This window comes from Coffea arabica, chromosome 6c (assembly GCF_036785885.1).
Source record: "Coffea arabica cultivar ET-39 chromosome 6c, Coffea Arabica ET-39 HiFi, whole genome shotgun sequence".
In the NCBI taxonomy this organism is placed as follows: domain Eukaryota; kingdom Viridiplantae; phylum Streptophyta; class Magnoliopsida; order Gentianales; family Rubiaceae; genus Coffea; species Coffea arabica.
In genome coordinates this window covers 1,129,005-1,150,139 of record NC_092320.1, presented here as the reverse complement: position 1 = coordinate 1,150,139, position 21,135 = coordinate 1,129,005, and the positions used below count along the sequence as shown (strand labels likewise).

The window sequence follows — 21,135 nt, the reverse complement described above, 5'->3', positions numbered from 1 at the left end:
ACCGTGACCATGAGGGTTACCATCCCCTCGGGTCTTACCGGCGGTCCTGCGAAGCCGATTAGGGGAGTTCGAACTGGAATGAGCTGTTTATCCTCCAATTGCAATTCTTTGAAGGTCTTGTAGTATAATACGTCAATGGCACTCCCGTTGTTTATGTATACCTTCTTAATTTTGTAGTTGCATGTTATAACTTCTATAGTGATGGCCTCGTGGTTATTGGAAGCAAGTCGCACTGCATCTTCAGGTCCGTAGATGACACTACAAGAAAACTGACTTTTCACGACGCCAGAAATATGCTGCAAAAAGTCCAAAAATCGCCGCGAAAACCTTTTTGCGGCACAAATGCGACGGAATTAAATTGTGTCACAAAAGTAGCCGTTACAAAAGAAAATGACACAATTTTTCAACATGTCGCATGCATTTGCATCACTCTACTTGCGGCACAAAAAATGCGCTACAAAATGTCCACAATGTCATGCGACAAAAACTTGCGTCGCAAAAAAGTCATCAATATAAAGACCAGAAATCAAATTTTTCATGGTACAATAATTATCATGCTCAAATATCCTAAAATCGAATATTATAACAAAATATAGTTCCACAATACACTAGAATAAAGTACCATACATTGTTTTAGTCAAATTCTACAAACTTTATCATTTAATATTGTTCGCTCCAATTATAAGATGTTTCATATATTCCAAAATGTGCTTGTTTTCAAAAGTACAACACTTCATCATACATCTCTCAAAAACATCTTCATATCTCCCAATCCGCATGCTTCCAATGTACCATCAAGTCCAGGGCTGCAAAGTGTATTCTATTAGTCCCCTGCTCATATAACCCCAACCCATTAAGCATGAAGAAAACGTTAATATAACAATAGATACTGAAACGGAATTTGTAATTCAACCTTTTCACAGACACTGAAAATTAAGACCACTTCTACTACATTATGTCCCATAAATAGCTGGCTAAATCTTAACAAAAACAGCTCGTCTTCCCAATCATACAAATACTCAATGAAAAACTTGACAGAATAGAGTTATTTCCAGAAACTTTTCCAGTACCTCAAGCAAGTCGTTTGCAAGTAGTCCTGCTCCTTTTCTTCTTTGTATGATGGTTCTGGTATAACAAAAGACTAGTCAATTAAATATCAACAAGGAGCTCATGCACAAATAGTCATCAACAAGGAAGTCATGCATAATTCAATATCAACAAGGAACTCAGCAAAATTGGTCTTCTATAGAAGGACCAACTCAAAGTACACATACTATACCTCAAGAATATCAGCAATTGAAGAAACTTTTTTATTCATTTCACACTTATTTATTTCAGCATCATTTGTTCCAACTTCCTTGTACATTTCAGCATCATTTGTTCCAACTTTCCTGTTCATTCTATCACCAACCTGTTACATTATCAACAAAGTGTGAAGAAAAGAAAATCAGGCCATAGCTGCTGATATTTCAGAGAATTTGAACACAAAATCGAATTGTATGAATTAATATACAACCTCTAATGAGTTCGAAATTTGAGATTGTTTTGCTGCATTCATTTCTCTTCTTTGGAGTGATGCCAAGTCACATGTGGATGCCCTCTGGAAGAACAAAGATCAATAGTAACTAAAGCAATAAAAATGCCAAGCCAGGTGCTGTATTTATTGTTCATTGCTTTGAATGGGTTAAATCCATCCGCTGCAAGTCCAACACGAACATTGCGAGGATCACTAGCAAAGCTTGGGTGCCGGTCATTAAAATGCTTCCAAGCTAAAGAGTCTGCCGGATGCCTCAATTTACCATCCTTGATGCGCTCCTCTTCATGCCATCTCATTAATGAAGCAGTCTTTGATGACATGAACATCCTTTGGAGACGTGGTTTCAAAGGAAAATAGCGAACAAGCTTTGCTGGAACTTTGTTAGCTTGTACACTTGAATCATCGGATTGTTTTACAATTTGCTTATACCTAGGAGTTCCACACTTTCTGCAAAAGGTTTCATGTTCTGTCTCCTTCCAATAAATCAAGCAATCATTGGGGCATGCATGAATTTTATGGTAGCTAAGACCCAAGTCTTTAACAATTTTTCAAGCATCACGATAAGAGCTTGGAAATAATTCATTCTCAGGAAAAATTTCCTTGAGAAGCTCCAGTAATATTGTCATTGAGTTGTTGCTCCATCGACAAAGAGACTTGACATGCAACAACTTGATGACAAATGATAGAAGAGTAAAATTTTTACATCCAGGGTATAACTCTGTTTCGGCATTCTTCAGCAACTTAAAAAACTTATTAGTCTCTTCATCACAGGCTCCTTTAAGTTCTTCTAAATTTATGTTAGAATTCTCTTCAAGTGTTCTTCCAAGTGTTTCGTGTATCAATTCATTCATGTCATCATTTTCAATGCGCCTAAACACTCCATTGTTCATATTTTCTTGATTGAAGTCCCATGGATCTTCACCATGATAAATCCAATTTGTATAAGTGGTCAAAAACCCTTCATTGTTACATGTGCACGCACAGTTTCTTCCTTTCTTCGTTCTGAGTTTTTACATCGCCTACATGGGCAATATATTCTACTCCCAACCTCCTTCTTTTTGTAGGCAAATTTAAGGAAGTCACTCAGACACTTTTCAAAGTACGGATTATTGACTCGGTCTTCAATAAAGATCCAAGACCTATCATCCATTCTACAAGAAACAAGATTGAGAAGGCAAGAAAAAAAGACCTTATAAACAGAATTGAAAAATAGCAAATTTATTAACATGCAAGAAAAATAAAAAATAAAGTGCAGCATGTGCATCCCAGTTTGCTATGCTCATAGTGGAATGCGATGTTAACAGTTAACCCAACTTCTCAATGCCAAAAGAATGTGGTGAATTTATGTCAATATGCAAACCAGTGTTCTGTTTGCAAGAAAAAGAAACATAGATAAATCAGGGGAGCTAGATTGTCTTACAAATTCCTAATTGCAACTTGGTAGAACATTTAATTGCTAGCAAGCTACAATTGCTAGGCAGATGATGGTTATGGGCAATTCAGATAGTTAGATTGCTGTTCAACTATGTACAAGAACTTATCTACAGCAAACATAAGCTTTGATGGCCAAACGTAGAAAGAGGAACAAAAAGGAAGAAAACAACTGAAACTAACACTTCAAGAGACAGAAACAGTAAATAATATTATTTGATCATAAACTCGTAGTTGAATAACATCTTAGAGACACAGTAAATACATGGTCTCAATACTGCTTTTGAGAATTGTAACCTAACCGAACTCCAGACAAAACTAAAACTGGATAGCAAAGCAATGTCACATATGCTATCTTCACAAGCCAACACCAGAAAATGGAGCAGAGTTCTCTGAGTTTCCCAGAAAGACAGCCACCTCAACTCAACCTCTATAACTTAACTCTTACCCAATTTCCATATAATTCCCCAGCTTGTTAAACTATGCAATAAATTTTGTACTATAGAAGGCTAAATCACATTTAACTAATCTAAACTCGTCTTAATGAGTTAGAAACGTTTTCTTATCTTGACTAATAAAATGAGTTTATTTGCCTAGAAAAGAAAAACTAATCTAAACTCAAGCAATTTTGACCAAACCTCAATGAAATTACAACATTACATCCTTGAAAAGTATAAACAACTTGTTTGTCTACAATATCATTTTCATATCAGGAACATCATTTGATTCACCATGCCTCTTCGCACGTCAAACTATTATCACCACTATGCAGTATCAACGCTGAATTGGAAAAGAAAGCAGCGAGTTACCTCTTCAGCTACAGCAGTAGAAACTCTAGGCGTAGAAACCACAGGCCGACTCCAATGCCATGATTTCCTTTTAATCTGGTCCGCAAACACAAAGGAGATTGGTATTCTTACAAAAACACAACTAAATTTTACTATAAAAAATAAATCTGCCTTCATGCACATATGAATGCATATCTAAACACACATGCAAAACTTGAAGTTTAAATACCAAAGCAGAAGAAGCATCAGAAGAACAGGGGCTGTAGTGGGGCAGACTCTTCTAGTTGCCGCGAGACCTAATTTTTGAAGTCAATGACTCAAATGGTTGGGTCAATTTGTTCGAGCTTTCAGCTGTAGGAATTTCGACAACTGTGGTTGACAAAATTCAGAATCAACGGAGGACCAATTACTTTGCCCAATCAAATTAGGGTTTTGTGCCAAATCTTATTAACCGAAATTCAGAGAAGAGTGCAGGTCACAAAGACATACGAGGGAAAAAACATAGAAATCGAAAATCATATGGAAGAATTTTTACCTTTTTCTCTGTAATAGTGATGCGTAAGAGCTTTTGATTTCTGCTATATTTGAAGCAGAGATGGTGAAAAAATTGACAAACTCTTATCCGAGCTGCGTACTGCAGTGGTTTTGGATGAGCGGAAGAATTCGGTCTATGTATCTGACCTATTACAGTTTGAAGAATTCGGTCCACCAAGATAAGTTTGAAGAATTCGATCTTTGGAGAGTTAAGATCTGAATATTGTGAGGTGGGTAATATACGACGTACGGAGTTAAGATCTGAATATTGGTTCAAAAAAGGATGTTTTCTGTCTTTAGCAAGTCAAGGCTATCTTAAGCCAATCACAGAAAGTGATTACTATGTCCTCCTCACGTGGACCAGCAGCCAAATAAGCAATCACGTTCGGAGTTGGGATTACGACACTGTTGTTTGGTTCAAAATGTATTTCGATTGGTCAAAATTTATTCTTCAGTCTTTAAGCATTACACGACCCGGAACAAAAGATCAAGAAAAAGACACTTAACCTTTCCAAGTGCCCTTTTATGGGTTTTATTAAAACTATGTCGTTTTTATGTAAAAATTAGAAACCGTTGTGAAATTTGCAGCACAAATTGAAATTTGCTGCTTATTTACCGCACTTTATCCTTGTGCCACAGCAAAAGCGTTGCAAAAAGCCTGTTTTCTTGTAGTGTGATCTCCTTGTACATCTTTAGTCGTTTGCTCGAGTTTTCCTCACCAGGAGGGGGCGATTACCCCATCGAGTGACTATCTCCTCCGACCGATCCCCCCGCAATGGTGTTAATCACCCCGACTAAATTCTGCACTTCTGGTTGGGGAGTTCGGTCACGGGGGTCACGAGGTCGGTCCCGTGTGTAATTCGTGCGTTCTCGTTTATGTCCCCCTTGTTTTTGGTCAGCTCGTTCACCCTGTATGAACTGTCTCAGGTGCTCTCGTTTGATCAGCTCTTCGATGTCCTTCTTTAGGTGACGATAATTCTCAGTGTCGTGTCCCACGTCACGATGGTAGGCGCAATACAAACTTCGGTCTCGCCTGCTCCTGTTGCCGATTAGCTGGAGGGAGGCCGTGCGAGGCTTTCCTATCCATTACCGCAAGGATCCGAGCCCTGAACGCGGTGAGGGAAGTCTAGGCCCCCTATCTCTCAAAGGCCTGTTCGCGCCTGGCCAGGAGCTACTCCGGGGTTGGCGGTCGAATGTGCTTTTCTGAGCCGCACCAGGTCACGTGTTCTTTGCAATGGCGTCTTTTCTGCGTATATCTTCTCTTAGTCTTTCCTGCGCACCCTTCAGGCGATTGGCCTCCTCCGCATTAGCTTTCTCATGAACTCCGTCTAACATCTCCCAAATTGATCGGAAGGGCTTCTCGACGAACTCAATGTACAGCTTCTGCTTGTGCAATCTATTAATGAAGGCCGCCATGACCACCTTATTGTCCCGATCCCGAACTTGGAGGCACTCGTTGTTGAATCGAACCATTTACTCACGCAGTGATTCCTCGGGCATCTGCTGAACTATTATTAGGTTGCAGTGCTTTTGGAGAAGGCTCGTGACGAGACGAACTGTACTGCGAACAGTCGCGCGAGCTGGCTGAAGGATCAAATTGACCTCGGAGGCAGCCCCTGGAACCATTGTCGTGCCTTCCCCTCTAGGAACATGGGGAAGGTCTTGCATCTAACGGCGTCAGCGGCCGTTTGGAGGCGCATTTGCATCATAAACGCAAACAGATGGCCTTCCGGATCCGTAGTGACCTCGTAAGACTTCATGTTTGGTATTTTAAACTTTGCAGGCAGCGGGTAGTCCTCAATATCCGGCACGAAGAGTGAGGTGGTGTACCTGTCCGCCTCTGGATCTAGCAGTAGATCTAGTTCGTCCTGTACCAGGTACTCCTCTTTTCATGGAGAGGGCTCCCTACGCGAGAATCCTTGGTAAGGCTCGTGGTGCTCTGTCCGGGAGTTCCAATGAGAGGGCTCCAGAACTTCGACCTGTTCACGCGTGACCTCCTTCCGTGCTCGCTTCGGTCGGGGGCTAGGGCTTCCTGTTCTAGACTCCAACGGCCCGGCCCCATCTGCCTTCCGTACCTTGGGCTCCTAGTCACGGTGGCCTCTGAACCGGTCTTTGAGATAGCTCATGATTGCTTCGAAAGTGGGCAGATTCGCCACCACCGTTTGCACCAATTGTTCAGGTGGGATCCGCGAGAGTTCCGTTCCCTCGTCCCTTGGGTCCGGGCCCTGACGGGGGTTTTCGGGGTCACTTCGCGCGTTCCCCTTGGATCTGTCAACATTCCTCTGAGATCTAGTTCTCGGCATGACGTCGCAAGAGGATATCGTTCCCACAGACGACGCTAGTTGATGCGACTGTCAAAACACGATCCGAACTGTTCCACGCGAACTGCGCAAACCGGGCTGGAAAGGGCTGGCGAAGGAGGTGGACGCGTGCGACCCGACCTGCGAAAAGAGGTGACTGCGAGACTGGCTCCCCGGCGACACTCCGACGGCCATGTCAGCGAGATTACAGGGGTCAGAGTAACAATATAGAATACTGTAGGTAGTGCACCTTGCCTTGCCCCATAGTGTTGTATTTATAGAGTCTCGGGTGATAGTTTCTTTATAGGATTAGGAGTTCTGGTGAAGAGGGAGTCTTTTTTAGGGTTCCATCTATTGGCTCCAACAAATTCGGGTGCCGCACCCCATCAGACCTATCCAGAAAGGGAACGGTGGCCGTGCCCGAACTACCCTTACTTCTGCTCAAGCTAATACGGACAACCTGTCAGGTCGTCATCCCCGAACTGTCACCTGAGTGGGTCCTATTACACTGGGGTTCATGTGTTAGTTTTTTAGAAAAGCTTTGTTAATTCAGGAAAACGTCACAATTCAAGGAGTGCAATAAATACAAGTCCAGGATCCAGTTATTTAGAAAGAAATGTTTTGTTAACTAAGAAAAGTGTTATAATTCAAAGAGTGCAATAAAAATATAAGTCTGTGAGTTAGTGTGTTCATTTTTTAGAAAAGTTTTGCCGCCGTTGGAAAAATTCATTAACTAAAAAGTGTTATCAAAACCCTGCGTGGAGAAGGGCAATTAATTATAAAAAATGAAATGGCCTACACTTGGATGGTGCTGTTTTTAATAAGTAGTTGGCTTCTAAAGACGACTGCATGCTCCCTTAGGCCTCAACCACTTCAGATTAATTTTTAATGATGGAATATCAAGTCGTTTATTCGATTACTTGAAAGGATGTAGTCTCCATCTGGACATCTGTTGAAGGTTAATTGCTTGAAAGGAAGGATGGTCTGATTTTGACCGGGAAAATATGAAGGATAAGGACGACCATTTCGGTTATGTCGAGAAAATTTCTCCGACGACGTACGTCAAACTGGCATCCATGAATATGATCATCCACTACAAAAGCAAAAGGTGGTTCCTAGGCATTCAATAACTGACGTCTTAATTACAATAAGAATCTGTTTGATTCAAAGGTCAAAAGTTTATCATTGAGGTTGATCTTGTTCTTGTTGGTCGGTAGTGAATTCTAACAACTTTTAGTATTCATGACTGAAGCCAAGTTCATACCAATAATCCCACTGAATTAAGATCAGTTAAAATATCAATTAATGTGTTTTTTCATATTCTTAGGACGTTTGGTAAAATTGAAAATTAAAATCTGAAATTTAAGTAGTAGGGTCTTTAATTTGCTGAAATTAATGTTAAATCTAATCAATTTTTTAAGCAGGAAAGGGTGGGAGTCTTAATTTGCTAAAATTCAAAGTTAAATCTTACTTGGATTAAAGTTAAATCTTATTGGTTTTTTATTTTTAAGCAGGGAGCGGTGGAATGCTAGGGTACAAGAACGGGGAGGAGGAAGGGGGAATATGAATCCAAAATATCTAAATTTTGAGGCTTTAATTTTAGCCATTAAACCGAAAACTCTTCACCAATATTAATAATCAACTTATTTCAACCTCCAATCAAAATACTTCATTGTCCCCAACTCATTGTCGCCACCCAACCTAACTAATACGAACATTAATTAGGTAATAGTGATCCTTGATTTTTGACTCACAAACCCTCTCATCTTTTCTCTTCTCCCCTTGTAAGCTCGGAGAGTCTCCATTTAGATTAAAAAAATACTTTATTCATGTACATTATATTGCTAATATTAATATTATGTTGTACTATTGTATTTCAAGTATTACTACTTAAGAAATTTGTAGTAAAACAAAGTTTTGTTTTACTACAAACATGCAGCAGAAAATGACACAACGAATTTCTTAAGTTGAATAAGTAGCGATTTTTTAATATATATATATATATATATATATATATATATATATATATATATAAAAGGGAGTTGAGTGCTCGTAAGTATACGATGCCAATAGTTTTGGTTGCAGAGGGATATTGGCCCTATTATATTTATACCAATACTTACCTTTTTGATGTGCTCAACCAAAGGGGAAATATAAAATGAGCTTTAAGAGGTAGAGATGTCTTGCAGTTTCTAAATATTTCTGCCATTCCCAACTAGAAAATATGGAACTAAAACCTCGTTATGACGTCATATTTCACGATGATGTCAAACGTCATGATTAGTCACAAAAGAGCCAAAGCTGTGCTGGGCGAAAACAAAACCTGAATCAAAAGTTGGCATAATCCTATACAGGCAAAACAACAGAAACCTATAGTTGGATGAAATAATTCTCAGAATCTACAAACCACCTTTTAAGAAAATTGACTTTCTAAATCACCCCCCCATATAGCAACTAGCCACAGATGCTGCATAGCTCGGGCTCCCCTAATAATTTATCCTTACTGTGGTAACAATTTGACCCCATTCAGACGGACAACGGTGGAAAATCATCCTCATCCTTCAATTGGTATGATAACTCGACTGAAACCCTACAAGTCCAACAACAGGAGATTTTTCAATAATTCCAGCCATGTCCACAAACCTGTGAAACCGGTAAAATAGGAGATTTCTCGTACCTATCACGCTCTGTCTTTAACACAGGTTTCAACTTGCGCATCTCCTTAGTTGGTGATAGAGGTCCGGAATTTTCTGATGAACTAAGACATCTCTGTTGGTGATGCCTGCTTCTGTCCAGCTGATGCACTTCAACTGGTACATGCCCAACTGACCCAATTTCGAAACCACCCTCAGATTGCATGATTAGACCATTAACATTAAGATGTCCTTTTCCGCGAGGGGAATACGACTGATGAATATTTGAAGGCCCAACCTTGGCACCACTTTGGTCAACTGAGACTGGATTTTTTGAAAGATCACGACTACTTTGATCAACCATATTAGTCTCCATAAATATCAGGTTCCTCCCATTGTTGCACGGGGACCTTGGCAATGCCTGATTCCTTCCTTTCCCTGCCAAAGGCCTATAACGTTGAGGGAGTCGATTCTGCAGAGATTGCAAATGGAATTCTTTATTGGACACTGAAAATCACCACTGAGAATGAGAAAAAAGAAACGGGTACGGTGATATTGAATTGCTCCTGCTGAGGACTTCAAGCTTACAGATTATGATAATTTAAGTCAGCAAACAAATTTCAAATGCCAAATGCACCAGCAGTAAAATACAGACATACCATATTCGGAAAGTATGTTCCGGTTCCTCGTGGTTTTGGCATGTCTTCCAAGCCAAAAGCCAGACCAGGAGTTAAGAGCGGATTTACTGTGCAGAATGGAGGATTTAGGATAACACCATTCACGCTCTTATGAGAGAAACTATTCTGCTTGAATTGTGAAGGGTGCGGGACAGCATCCCATGAATTATTCCACTGAAATATAGAGGGCGGTGGTGGGGACACAGTTAGAGCTGGTGTACTCGAAGCATATTCATAACACCAACGTCCAAAATGCAAACAGTTCAAGTGACTGTCCAAATCCCCATTAAGTTCTGACAAAGAGCTAAAAGATTCAGCAATACTCGCACTTTCTGAGGCCAAATCCCTTGTAACATGTTGCAAATTTTCAGGACTCAGGGCCTCTTTTGATGCTAGATGGATGGTAGCTGGATCCTCATCTACACTCACAATGAAATTTTCTTCTAGGCCACACTGATTATTAGCTCCATCAGGTCCGTGTGATACTCCAGGGCAAGCTTTATTTTTACAGTTTTCTATCTTTTCCCAATCTGAACTTCCATTTCCCCTTCCCCCATTAGTCAATATGGAGCTAGAAAAAAAAAGACGAGGTGCATGACGAGGTGTACCCGCTGGAGACACACTCTTCCGATCAATTAGCTCAGAAATTTGAGGTAAAGTATTTGAAACTTTGAGGCAATCAACTCTATAGGTAGCAAGGTCCTTTGCATCCCCCGAGATTCGGTGATCCAGAGCATTCCCAACTGCAGGAGAGTCGCAAAAGTTGGAGGGAAGTACTTCAATGATGCCCTCTTCCTCTCCATTTTCTCTGCCACACGTGGTCTCCAGCCCAGATAACTTCAGGCCATTGACCCTGTCATGACATGATCCATTTGTATCTGCACATGGATCATTCTCTGAAATGGATAATGTGCTACTATAACCGTTATACCTATAATTAGAACGAGGACCTTGTACATCAGGTCTCTCTCCACTTCCATGTCTATCCAAAGTGTTGAAGAAAAATTTACAAAGCCCTTCAGCAATGTCATCTTCTGGTTGCAGAAGTATTCGCCCAAGTTTCCTAGCTCCATAAGTGAAAGCACTCCGTATCCGGTAGAAATTTCCTATATGAAGCAGGTAATTAGTTGGTTTCTACACAAAGAACCAAATAATTATCAAGGTATTCCTGTAAAATCTCAACCCAATGTTATTAATCAACTAGAATGGTAGCATTAATGTTTCCCGACAAGTAGACGTAAAAAGCCTATACATCTGTGTCATGATAAGAGTAACTAATAATGGCTTTATACCTTTGCTGACACTTCTACCAAGATTATTGTTTTCCTTAAGGGGGTCAACAATATTAAGATGCTTTGGTTGAAATACACGAAAATTTGAGTCAGCTCCTCTTGAAGGTACTGAGAACATATCAGTACAGTATCTAAGAAAATCACTGCTGAGAAGTAAATCACAGCCACCATTTTCTGGTGCTTCCACTGAAAAGAGAAACAACCCACTTTGGTTAAACAGAGAAAAACAATACAGAGCAGCCAATAACAAATGTGATTGCTTACCTACGAGTTCTGGCAATGAGGATAAGCGGACAGGACCGGCCAAACTGATGCAATAATTTTCCCAATCAAACTTGCTAAAGTAGTCCAAGAACTTGAATAAAACCTAGAAAATCAGCAGTCCCAAATTCCAACATGAGGTTAATTTGATGTCAAACATAATCTTAACCACCATTTAACAGCATAAAGGAGCACTCACTGCTAAGGGACCATTAAATGTTGAATGGAAGAGATGGAAGATATACAAGACCAGCGTCTCCAAAGCATATGTGGAAATCAAGCCATGATGAGCACCAAGAATCCGACTTTCATAATAGCACCATGCTTTTATTAGTATAATGCTACGTTTAAAGAGATGCTCTTTGCCAATAACTGAATCAACCTAAGGAAGAAATAGACATAAAATTAAAATATAAAAAGCAACATTCGAACCTGTAAGTTGCAAAAAAAAAAAAAAATCATCATAAGAAGGGAATTAAAAGAATATCATCTAATATTTTAGATCAAGTATTCATTGAGATCTCATGGAAGCCAAATATTTCTGAAACCAAGTAGTATCATCATAGGCGTTGAACTGTGAAATGATCTTTCCACAATATCTCTTGGATTTTTTATAAAGTTTAATAACATTATCAAGTTAGCCTATCTTCCTTTCCCAAAACTAAAAATCACAGGACTTGTAATATGACAACATATGAAACATTTAAATTAAATCTTTAGAGAGTTAAACATTCATAAAAATCATTCCCCAAGTTCAAATGCTTTGCACAAATTCCTAATGCTCCATCCACTTCCCTTTAAATTACCACATCAATTAAAGAACCCCCAGTACACAGGTTTATCAAGTAGATTCTTTCAAGAATAAAGTAATCAATATTGGAAGGTAACAATTCAATGATTATCCCACTGGAAACAAATGAGTTTAAAGAGAAATTCACCAGCTCAAGAAAGCACAAGGTACAAAGGCCGCCAATTTGATTAAAGGAAATATCAACTACAATATTCTGCACAATGCATTTTACAAGCTTAACCTGCCACAAGAAAAGGAAAGCATTAATAACACACCAGATTAGTACACAACTGTTCAAACCTAAGCAGTTAAAACTTTCAAAAGGTTTGCTGCCGAGGATAGAGACAACTTTAAAATATGATTTTCTTGTGAAATTTCTTCTTCAAGGTAAAACTTTCAAAGCTTTTAATGGTAAATAACTTTCAAAGCTTTTACTTATTCACCCAAAAAGTCGTGCTAAAACAAGTCATAAAAAGTAAGTAGAGGTCAAGCTAAAACATTTTCACACATAAACTATTATCACACATCATACCAAGAAAATATCATGAAATCGACAAAGAAAGGTGTTAACCTCAGCACGAATAAGTTGGATGTCCTTCACTACAAAATCTGCAGACTTATTTTGATCTTCTCCTTCAAGAACGGAGACCATATCATCAACCAAAATATCATCAGCATTTGTACCACCAAATGCAGTTAAATCAATATCTCCATCAGGAAGATAAGTTTTTAATGGTACAGACCCATAAGGAAATACCTACGCAAAGTTCATATAAGAAATATTAAGAAAAGAATTGCACCACTAAAATGAGGGTAAGAATTGCAGCCAGCATGGCAACATGAAAAAAATGAAAAGATCTGATTTCAATCAATAAAAAAACCGCGTCCCACGATATGAACATTTAAGTATAATAGCAGTAATAGCAGTGGTCATCCAATAAATTACTCTTCAGAAAGGGAAATGAAAATACTCACCAATTTAAATTCTTCTAGACAAACTGTGCTACTCATGTTTTACTTCTATCATAAAAAAGATTGAACCTAATTGAGTCAATCAACAAAGCAACTGAACTCGAGATCAACTGTAAATATTTGAGCTTGTAATCTACTTGAGCTCAACTAGAGCCCAATATTTCAAGCTCAGCTCTAGCCCAGTTAGGGGAAATAAAGCTCTTGGCATAAACTCGAAACCTAACTTGACTATCCTGCACATCATCCAGTGCCTTGATTTTAACTCCTAAGGCAGTATGAGGTCAGAACTGCTACTAATGTTCATTTGAAAAATTAAATAAACAAAAAAGACAAAAAACAATTAAAAGAAAAACAAAGCTGACAAAAAAAAAACGAAGTTTACTATATCAGGTCATATTAATAAACCAATAGCACATGAGGCATCAAATTTTAAGCATAGTGCTTCATGATCAGTCTCCCATAAATAGTTGGAGTGAGCTTTCTCACTATATAATCACTGAAGGACCAAGGAGGATGGAGCAAAAGGAATAACAATAAAACCTATAGAATTTCCGGCAGTAAATTGGCATGTCATAGCAATGTAATGCTGATTTATAACTCAGACAAACAGTGTCTCCCCTTTAGTTATTTTTAAGCTCTATAAATTCACAATTCTTATCTTTAGCACCATTTGGCCACCCAACCACTTCAAGCGTCATAATAGAAAGGCCACAAACATTGGGCATAAGTTTAGTTTAATGAGGCAACAATGACATGCATTAGAATCTCAATGCAGCACAAGCTGAGAGGACTGTCCCACCAGGACAAGTGAAAAAATTATATACTAGAATATATATAAAGATTTCGAAGTTGAAAATGCTACATTGCAACAACACATATAGTTAAAACAAGAAAGGGTACATGCCATAATTCAGGGCCAGTTATGGTCAAAACAGCATAATTCAGGGCCAGTTGAATGTCCATGGGCCTATGAATGAAATCCTTGAATAATATTATGTCATACACTTTTCTTTAAAATGCATATTCAAATGAAAGATGCTTATGTAATTTGACAATTGATAAATGAGAAATCTTCACAAAGCATAACTTCCAGCAAATCGTGTACGCATCTAAGAGATTACTATAGCTCATCTATTCATCCTGCTGTAAGCCAAATACAAGAGAAAACTGCATTCTATCCAATGTAAACTACTTCTCTCGAGGATGTATCATTTGTCTGGACTGTGATTTAAAAGACTTCTATCATTACCAAAAGCAAGGTCAAACATTCTCAAAGTGGTGCAACGTGCAGTAGGTTGTCAGCTTCAGACGAAAAAACAGAAAAGCTCTCTACCGAGAATGACCCAAAAAATTCTTAACCTTTTCTTCCCATTCACCGACCATTCCTAGCAGTTAGCTTTTTTGCAAGCTCATTGAACTATGGTCTCAATTCTAGTATTTGAGTAATTGCCTTGACTATCAAAATTTTAAATGCGAGGGTTAAAATAGAAATAAAGGATATAACTGCAAAGTTTCAAAATTTCTTGGTTCAAGAAAGCCTTGAAGTGTACCATGCGAATGTCCTTCTCAAGTACATAGGAATTAGGTTGGTGTGCCGGAAACATACCCTTTGCATGATTTTGCCCAATGATGAAACCCCAAAAAAAAAAAAGAGTGATATACAATAATTAATATGAAAACTCAAGAATCTAACGAGCACAGGTACTCAGGAGACTATGTGCACATGAAGAGATAGTTGCCTTAATGAGCTGGAGAAAGATGTAACCAGAAGGGGAAAAAGGTCATATGTGAAGGCATCCAGCAAAGTGTTCTATTCTCCTCTCGCCAATGAAACATTTAAGAATGAGATATAATGGTCAGAGAAAATTAAAAAAAAAGCCAGGTAATTCAAAGTGGCATTCAAGTTTAGTCTCAATGTTGACACCACAAGGTGGACATTTAAAATCATGACTCAAAAGCAGTAGCTCTCCACATAGGAAAACCTTGGTTACAGGGAGAGTAATGCCTACCCATCAGTCCCTTCACGCAGCAATGGATGCAACAAAAACCAGGATAACTACCCAACTTACTACCAATTCAATTTCCAACCCTTTCACAGGAAAATTAATTATCACGCGTGTCAGGTCAAGAAACTAACTTCTGAACAATAGCTGGAAGATAAAAGAACCAAAGATATTCACCATCAAGTAAAATGCACATAGTTGATCTTAACATATTCAAGATTGTCCTAAAACAATGACTAGGGGAAAAAAGGAGGAGAAAATAAAAGAACAAAAGAAGAAAATTAATAAACTGACCTCACAACCAAGACACTTTCTAATCAAGCTCTGAACATAATCTATGACCTCTCTCCTTCTCTCCTCGGAGACGGCAGTGGGCTGAACCTTAGAGATAATGTTTTGGGTGGCTTTCTCAGCTCTGACCCAACGCCTCGCAGAAATGGACAAGGGGTTCGGATCGGACGATGGTATAATTGATGTCGACGGCGAGGGGAACGGTCTCTCTTCCTCTTCCCCTCCTCCGGCTGCTGCTGTTGATGATGATGATCCGCCGCCAGTAGGTGGCCGCCGAAGATCGCCCATCAAATTACTATTATTGGATTGCACTTAATTTGGAATCGAACCCAAAATATGGTAGTTACTAGTATTGCACTTTACTCTATAATTAAACCCAAAATACACTAGTATGTGAAATATCAGAAGACCAAAATTAACAACAATAATCAGACTTGATCCAACATGGGTTTGCTCAAACGGGGGTGGGTATTGAAAAAAAACTAAAATCAAGCCTAAGCCAAGTGAGAAAAAGGAAAACTTTAAACAAAAAAAAAAAGGGAAAAAAATAACAGAGAGCGAAAAAAAGAGAGATACTGTGCCAACTTTTGTCCCTGTCTATCTGCTCGTTTTTTGTTGTTTGATGGAAGTGTTTTTTTTCTTTTTTTACTTGACCCTAAGGAAAAAAAATGTTTTGAGGGAACTGAACAAACATGCCAAGTAGAACAATAGATGAGAGGTTTTTTTTTTTTAAAGCATAAGTGAAAGATCTCAAAATTTAAGAGTTCTCACTTATATTCCTTTTTGCCTTACCATCCAACCCTCGTTCCCCCAAATAGGATTTTTTTTTTTTGTGCCAAAATTGAATGTACTTGCTAGCAGAATAGATTTGTTTTAAAAGTAATGTTCATACAATGGTAGTCGGTTCTCTTTATGTGGTACCCTATGTTTTCGAGATTTTTTCAAAAATTATATTATAGTATTGTATCTCAAAAATTTTTCACCGTTATTATGTCTTGGCATGATTTTAAAATTTAAAATTTTATTATGATAATTTTTTTAAAAATTTGTTGAATTCCCCTACCACAAGCACTCACTATCTCCTTTATCGATCGCACCATGTCTTTTTTTTTTCCCCCTCTTCCTCCCATCCTTTCTCTTCCTTTTCCTCTTCCTCTTTCTCTCCTCCTCTCCCTTCCCTTCTCTTCTGCCACAACCACCCACCGCTATCAAATGAGGGAAGAAAGATGAAAAGAAATAAGGGAGGGAGGAAAGGATGAAAAGAAAGGAGAAAGTGGGGATACAATGGTTAGGGAAAGAGTAAAGGAAACGGATAGTAGCAGTAGGTAGTGGGTGGTGGAAGAAAAAATAGATAGTAGAGCCTTTTTTTTTTGGTAATTTTGTTAGGTGTATTTGAGATTATATTTGGAATGTTTTTAACAAGTTTTTAGAGTATATTACTGCAACATGGTGCATTAAAAACTATATTCGAAAAAAAACTCGTAAGCCAAACAAACTTTTGTTTTAACAAAGTTAATAGCTTGATTGGCACTCAAGATTTTTGCCGTGTTTTTAATAGATGAGTTTTTTTTTTTTTTTTACAATTTTGTTTACCGTAACTCTCTAAAAATATTTCAAATTTTCCAATATACACATTCTATAATATCAAAAAACACATAAGTTTTCCTTTCTTTTTCTTTTTTTTTTTCTTCCTCCTTTCCTACCACTATTGGTTGGCGCATTTTGACCGTGCTGGCACCCTCTTTTTTTTTTTTGCTTTCCTTTTCTCTTTTTGCTCCTCCTCCTTCGTCTCCTTCTACGTCTACAGGGATGAAGGAAGAGAGAGAAAAAAGAGGATCGATGGTAGGGAGGAATGAACGAGGAAAAAAGAAAGAAGAAGAAAGAAAAAAAAAAGAAAATTTTTTAGCAAACCTTACACAAAAGTTTTTCTATAAATTCTATCATAAGCTCTGATTTATTTATTTATTTATTATTATTATTATTATGACAAAAATTCTTAGCGGCCATTAAATTATTGTTCATGTCGATTTTTTACTATCAAACAATTTTTCATCACAAATTAGCTACTAATTTAACTAACTAGCACATTCGTGGCCATTTCATCGATTGTTACTATTTCATAAAAGGACGAAGGAGGAGAGAGAAAAAAAATGGTTGATGGTAGGGAGAAAGTAAGGAGGAAGAGAGAAAGAAGAGGAAAGAAAAAAAGAAAAAGAAATGTTTTAGGAAACTTTACCCAAAATTTTTTTCCATAATTTCTATCATAAGCTCTGATTTATTTATTAATTATTATTATTATTATGACAAAAATGTTAGTGGCCATTAAATTATTATTCGTGTCGACTTTTGACCATCAAACAATTTTTCATCACATATTCGTTACTAAATTAACTAACTAGCATATTCATGGCCATTTCATCAATTGTTGCTCTTAATTTTCAAAATAATCAAAACATTGTTTTGATAAAAAAAAAAAATACCCATGGTGAACAAATATAACCTTATATTTTGACATATGTTCTAATTATTTTGTAGATTAAGAGCACTAATTAAAGAAATGATCACGGGTGTGCTGTTTAGTTAATTTAATGATTAATTTGTGATGAAAAATTGTTTGATAATTAAAAGTCAATACAAACATTAATTTAATGGCCGTTGAAAGTTTTCACCTTTATTATTATTATTATTATTTATACTTTGTATATAAGAAGAAAGACAAGTAACTGTAGCAGCATATCTTTTTGACACGTGTATTACGTATATTTTTGACAAGTGAAATCTTGATTATTTTAGCTAAATTTTTCCTTCACTTTTTTGATTCAATTGGGCCAAAATGATTAAAATATTGTTTCTCCCTGAGAAAATCAACTGCATCTCTTCTTCTTCTTCTTGCCACAACTGTTATTATCCCTCACATTTTTTATTTTTTAAACCTAATCTAACTAAGATTGTTGCCATTTGTTTCGTCGAGATGATTAGCTACTTAACAATGAGAAGTCTTTATTATTTTTTTTATCCCATTTTACATTTTTGTCTCTTTCTTTTTTTTTTTGTATCTCTAATCGCTCATGTTTGCTCTATTCTCCGATCATAATGTTATAGCCAACTAGCATTTGTTTGTTAAATTTATAAGATGACGTTGTTATTTGAAATTTCTTCATGGATAAGAGGTGAAGTATTAAAATATGTAAAAAAAATCTTAGAATTCATTTTATACCAATGATCATTTTCTACAAAGAATAAAACAAAAATTCATTCTTTTCTTTTCTCCTCCCAAGATTTGATTTCTTGCTTCGCATTTTTTCCTTTTTTTTTATTACATTTTGTAATTATCTACAATTTTGTGTATTTTTTAGGAGAAAAAATATATCATGTGATGTTTTCATCAAGATAAATCTAACTAGAATTTCGTCTACCTTTGTTTTTCTCTGTTTCTTTCTCCCCCTCCCCCCTTTGGAATTACTTTATGGTCTATTCAATTTAATTGAAGGATCCAATAAGATTTTGTATATATATTTAAACTAATGTTAATTTTTGTTTGTTTTTTAATTACTCAAGTGTTGTAGTATCAATTGGATTGGCATACAAGAATTGTAGTTGGTGGTGGAAGTCACAGTCAATACTTTCAGCTTAGAGTGTGACTCGACAAAAATTTGCTAGAAAATTCAATTTTGATTAGGAATATGTTTTTGCAATAAAAAAATAATAATTTAGTTCTAATTTGTATATGTAAATCTGGAAACGTAGTAATTCATATTTTTATCTAGCCTTACTATTTATATTATGGAGTTGTAGAATAATGTTGTCACCTTAAGGCGGGATTTAAATAGATGAACTAACTTCTTCTATCAAAAGAATGAAAATGTGAAAGTTGATAATAAGCTATATTGATGTTGAAGATTGTGTCATGTCTTAGTGGCTTTCTAAATTTTTTTTCATTATTAAAGTACTGGAAGTATTATGACTGCTTTTGGTTTAGTTACAACTAAAACTATAATGCTATTAATGCAGCAATGCGTTTGTAGTGTATTAATTATCTCTCTTTTTTGGGTATCATCATAATAGTGGTTTAAAAATCTTTATTTAAATCACAATAAAAGGGGGGTTGGTTTCATAGATAGAATTTCTTTTCACAACAAATTTTGAGAGAAATTTTATTTATACTCCATATTTCGTTAATTGTATTCCTACAATAAATAAAAACTATATGATAAAAATAATAGGGAAAGTGTAATTAATAAAAATGAGAGTTCAAATAACATTTGTCAATTTTAATTGTTTTGATACTCAATTTTCTCATATATTTCTATTCATTCATCATGTTAAAATAATTTGATGTTATGTGTTGGACTAAATTTCTAGGGGGCCCAAGCTATGCTTTGCACAGTTCAAGTACCTCTAATAAGATCAATGTTTTGAAAATCGGGACCGGACTGGCCGATTCGACCGGTTGAACCCGCGAACCGGCCATGACACCGGTCCGGTTCTATGCTTTGGTTGACTTTGCCAGAGAACCGGTCAAAACCGCGAAAACTGGTGAACTGTGTTGAACCGGTTTTTGAGTTTCCTTTTTTTTTTGCAAAATGTTTCTATCAAAATTTGAACTCAAGACCTTTGCAATAGAAGACCAATGTAGTAACTATTGCACCATCACATTTTATTTGTTTTTTTTTGATAATTTATTTATATAAAACAAACATCAATATTTCATTTTTCTATTTTTCTTACAAAACCACATTCTCTTATGACTCTTTCTTTTTAATTTTCAACTCTTTCTTTCTCTCCCATCTTTTCTTTTGTCACTCCATTTTTAATCAAATCTCTTTAATTTTAATTTATTGATGTTTTCTTATATCTTTTAATTTTGTTTTTGTCCATTAAATTGGAAAAAGTTAAAAAAGAATTATTTTTCTTTAACCCAAATTATTTAATGCCACAACCACTCACTTTTATCTCATTTTTTGTTTCTTATCAAGTTTGCATTTCTATTTTCAATTCTCTTAACTTCTTTCGAACTCCAAACTTTCTTTTTTAAATTACAATCTTTTAATCTTAAAGACGTAAATTAAAATTTAAGTTCACAATGTCAAATTCTCATAGACGTGAATGTTGTATAATTTCAAAATATTGTGATATTTTTGGGTTGGATTTAAGATTTTTTTAGTAGATATAATTAAATTTGAGATGAAATTTATTTGTTTTAACTTATAATTTAAAAAATTTATTTTTGAAAATCCAAATTATTAAAAAATAGTGAACTTTTCATCATATAAAGTTTTAAATTAGTCCATTGCATGTCTTATTTTGTGCATATATATATTTATATAAATTATTTTTAAAAAAATTCATTGAATCGAGATTGAACCGATCCGATCGATTGAATCTGTTTCACCTCACCGGTTCAATTGACGGTCCGAATTTTAAAACATTAAGTAAGACATATAAAAAAATTCGAATTCGAGATTTGTTACTTGTATTCCCTTTCCGTGGAAGCACTCTATACATCCGTTTCCTCTAAGTTCTGGTTAACAAAGAGCGGGTTGGATGGAATTTTATTTTTGAAAAAGGACAAAATAGTAATTTTAGATAAGAAATAATATAGTAGTTGTGTACTGGATTGTCTAGT

At 36.5% G+C, this 21,135-nt stretch overlaps 1 protein-coding gene and 2 long non-coding RNA genes across 4 annotated transcripts; all 3 read right to left on the bottom strand.

The window, feature by feature from the left end:
* Positions 1-716: 716 nt before the first annotated feature.
* LOC113691915 (uncharacterized) lies at positions 717-1,373 on the bottom strand. 2 transcript variants are annotated; one of them, XR_011815373.1, is made up of 3 exons: positions 1,280-1,373; positions 1,071-1,125; positions 717-806 (listed from the first exon to the last, which is right to left on the bottom strand). It is a non-coding gene; the product is annotated as an uncharacterized lncRNA (long non-coding RNA). The 2 variants fall into 2 exon arrangements; XR_003448818.2 differs by having other exon boundaries at positions 723-831.
* A 1,335-nt stretch (positions 1,374-2,708) lies between these two features.
* Positions 2,709-4,313, bottom strand: LOC140007941 (uncharacterized). Its single transcript, XR_011815372.1, has 3 exons — positions 4,292-4,313; positions 3,986-4,125; positions 2,709-3,852 (listed from the first exon to the last, which is right to left on the bottom strand). It is a non-coding gene; the product is annotated as an uncharacterized lncRNA (long non-coding RNA).
* Positions 4,314-8,769: 4,456 nt separating this feature from the next.
* Positions 8,770-15,944, bottom strand: LOC113694016 (uncharacterized). The gene is made up of 9 exons (XM_027212861.2): positions 15,513-15,944; positions 12,815-13,000; positions 12,392-12,484; positions 11,653-11,835; positions 11,457-11,559; positions 11,193-11,378; positions 9,883-11,006; positions 9,268-9,695; positions 8,770-9,180 (listed from the first exon to the last, which is right to left on the bottom strand). The coding sequence occupies exons 1-9, from the start codon at positions 15,795-15,797 to the stop codon at positions 9,117-9,119; spliced, it is 2,652 nt and encodes an 883-aa protein (XP_027068662.1). The 5' UTR covers positions 15,798-15,944; the 3' UTR covers positions 8,770-9,116.
* Between the last annotated feature and the right edge of the window lie 5,191 nt (positions 15,945-21,135).

What these genes read in the sequence shown, in the direction of transcription:
- LOC113694016 (XM_027212861.2), bottom strand. Translation starts at nt 15,797, where the DNA reads ATGGGCGATCTTCGGCGGCCACCTACTGGCGGCGGATCATCATCATCA. An exon ending in CTCATTGCCAGAACTCGTAG is followed by an intron (nt 11,379 to 11,456) that starts GTAAGCAATCAC and finishes TTCTCTTTTCAG; the next exon opens with TGGAAGCACCAGAAAATGGT. An exon ending in TTAAAGACAGAGCGTGATAG is followed by an intron (nt 9,181 to 9,267) that starts GTACGAGAAATC and finishes TTGGACTTGTAG; the next exon opens with GGTTTCAGTCGAGTTATCAT.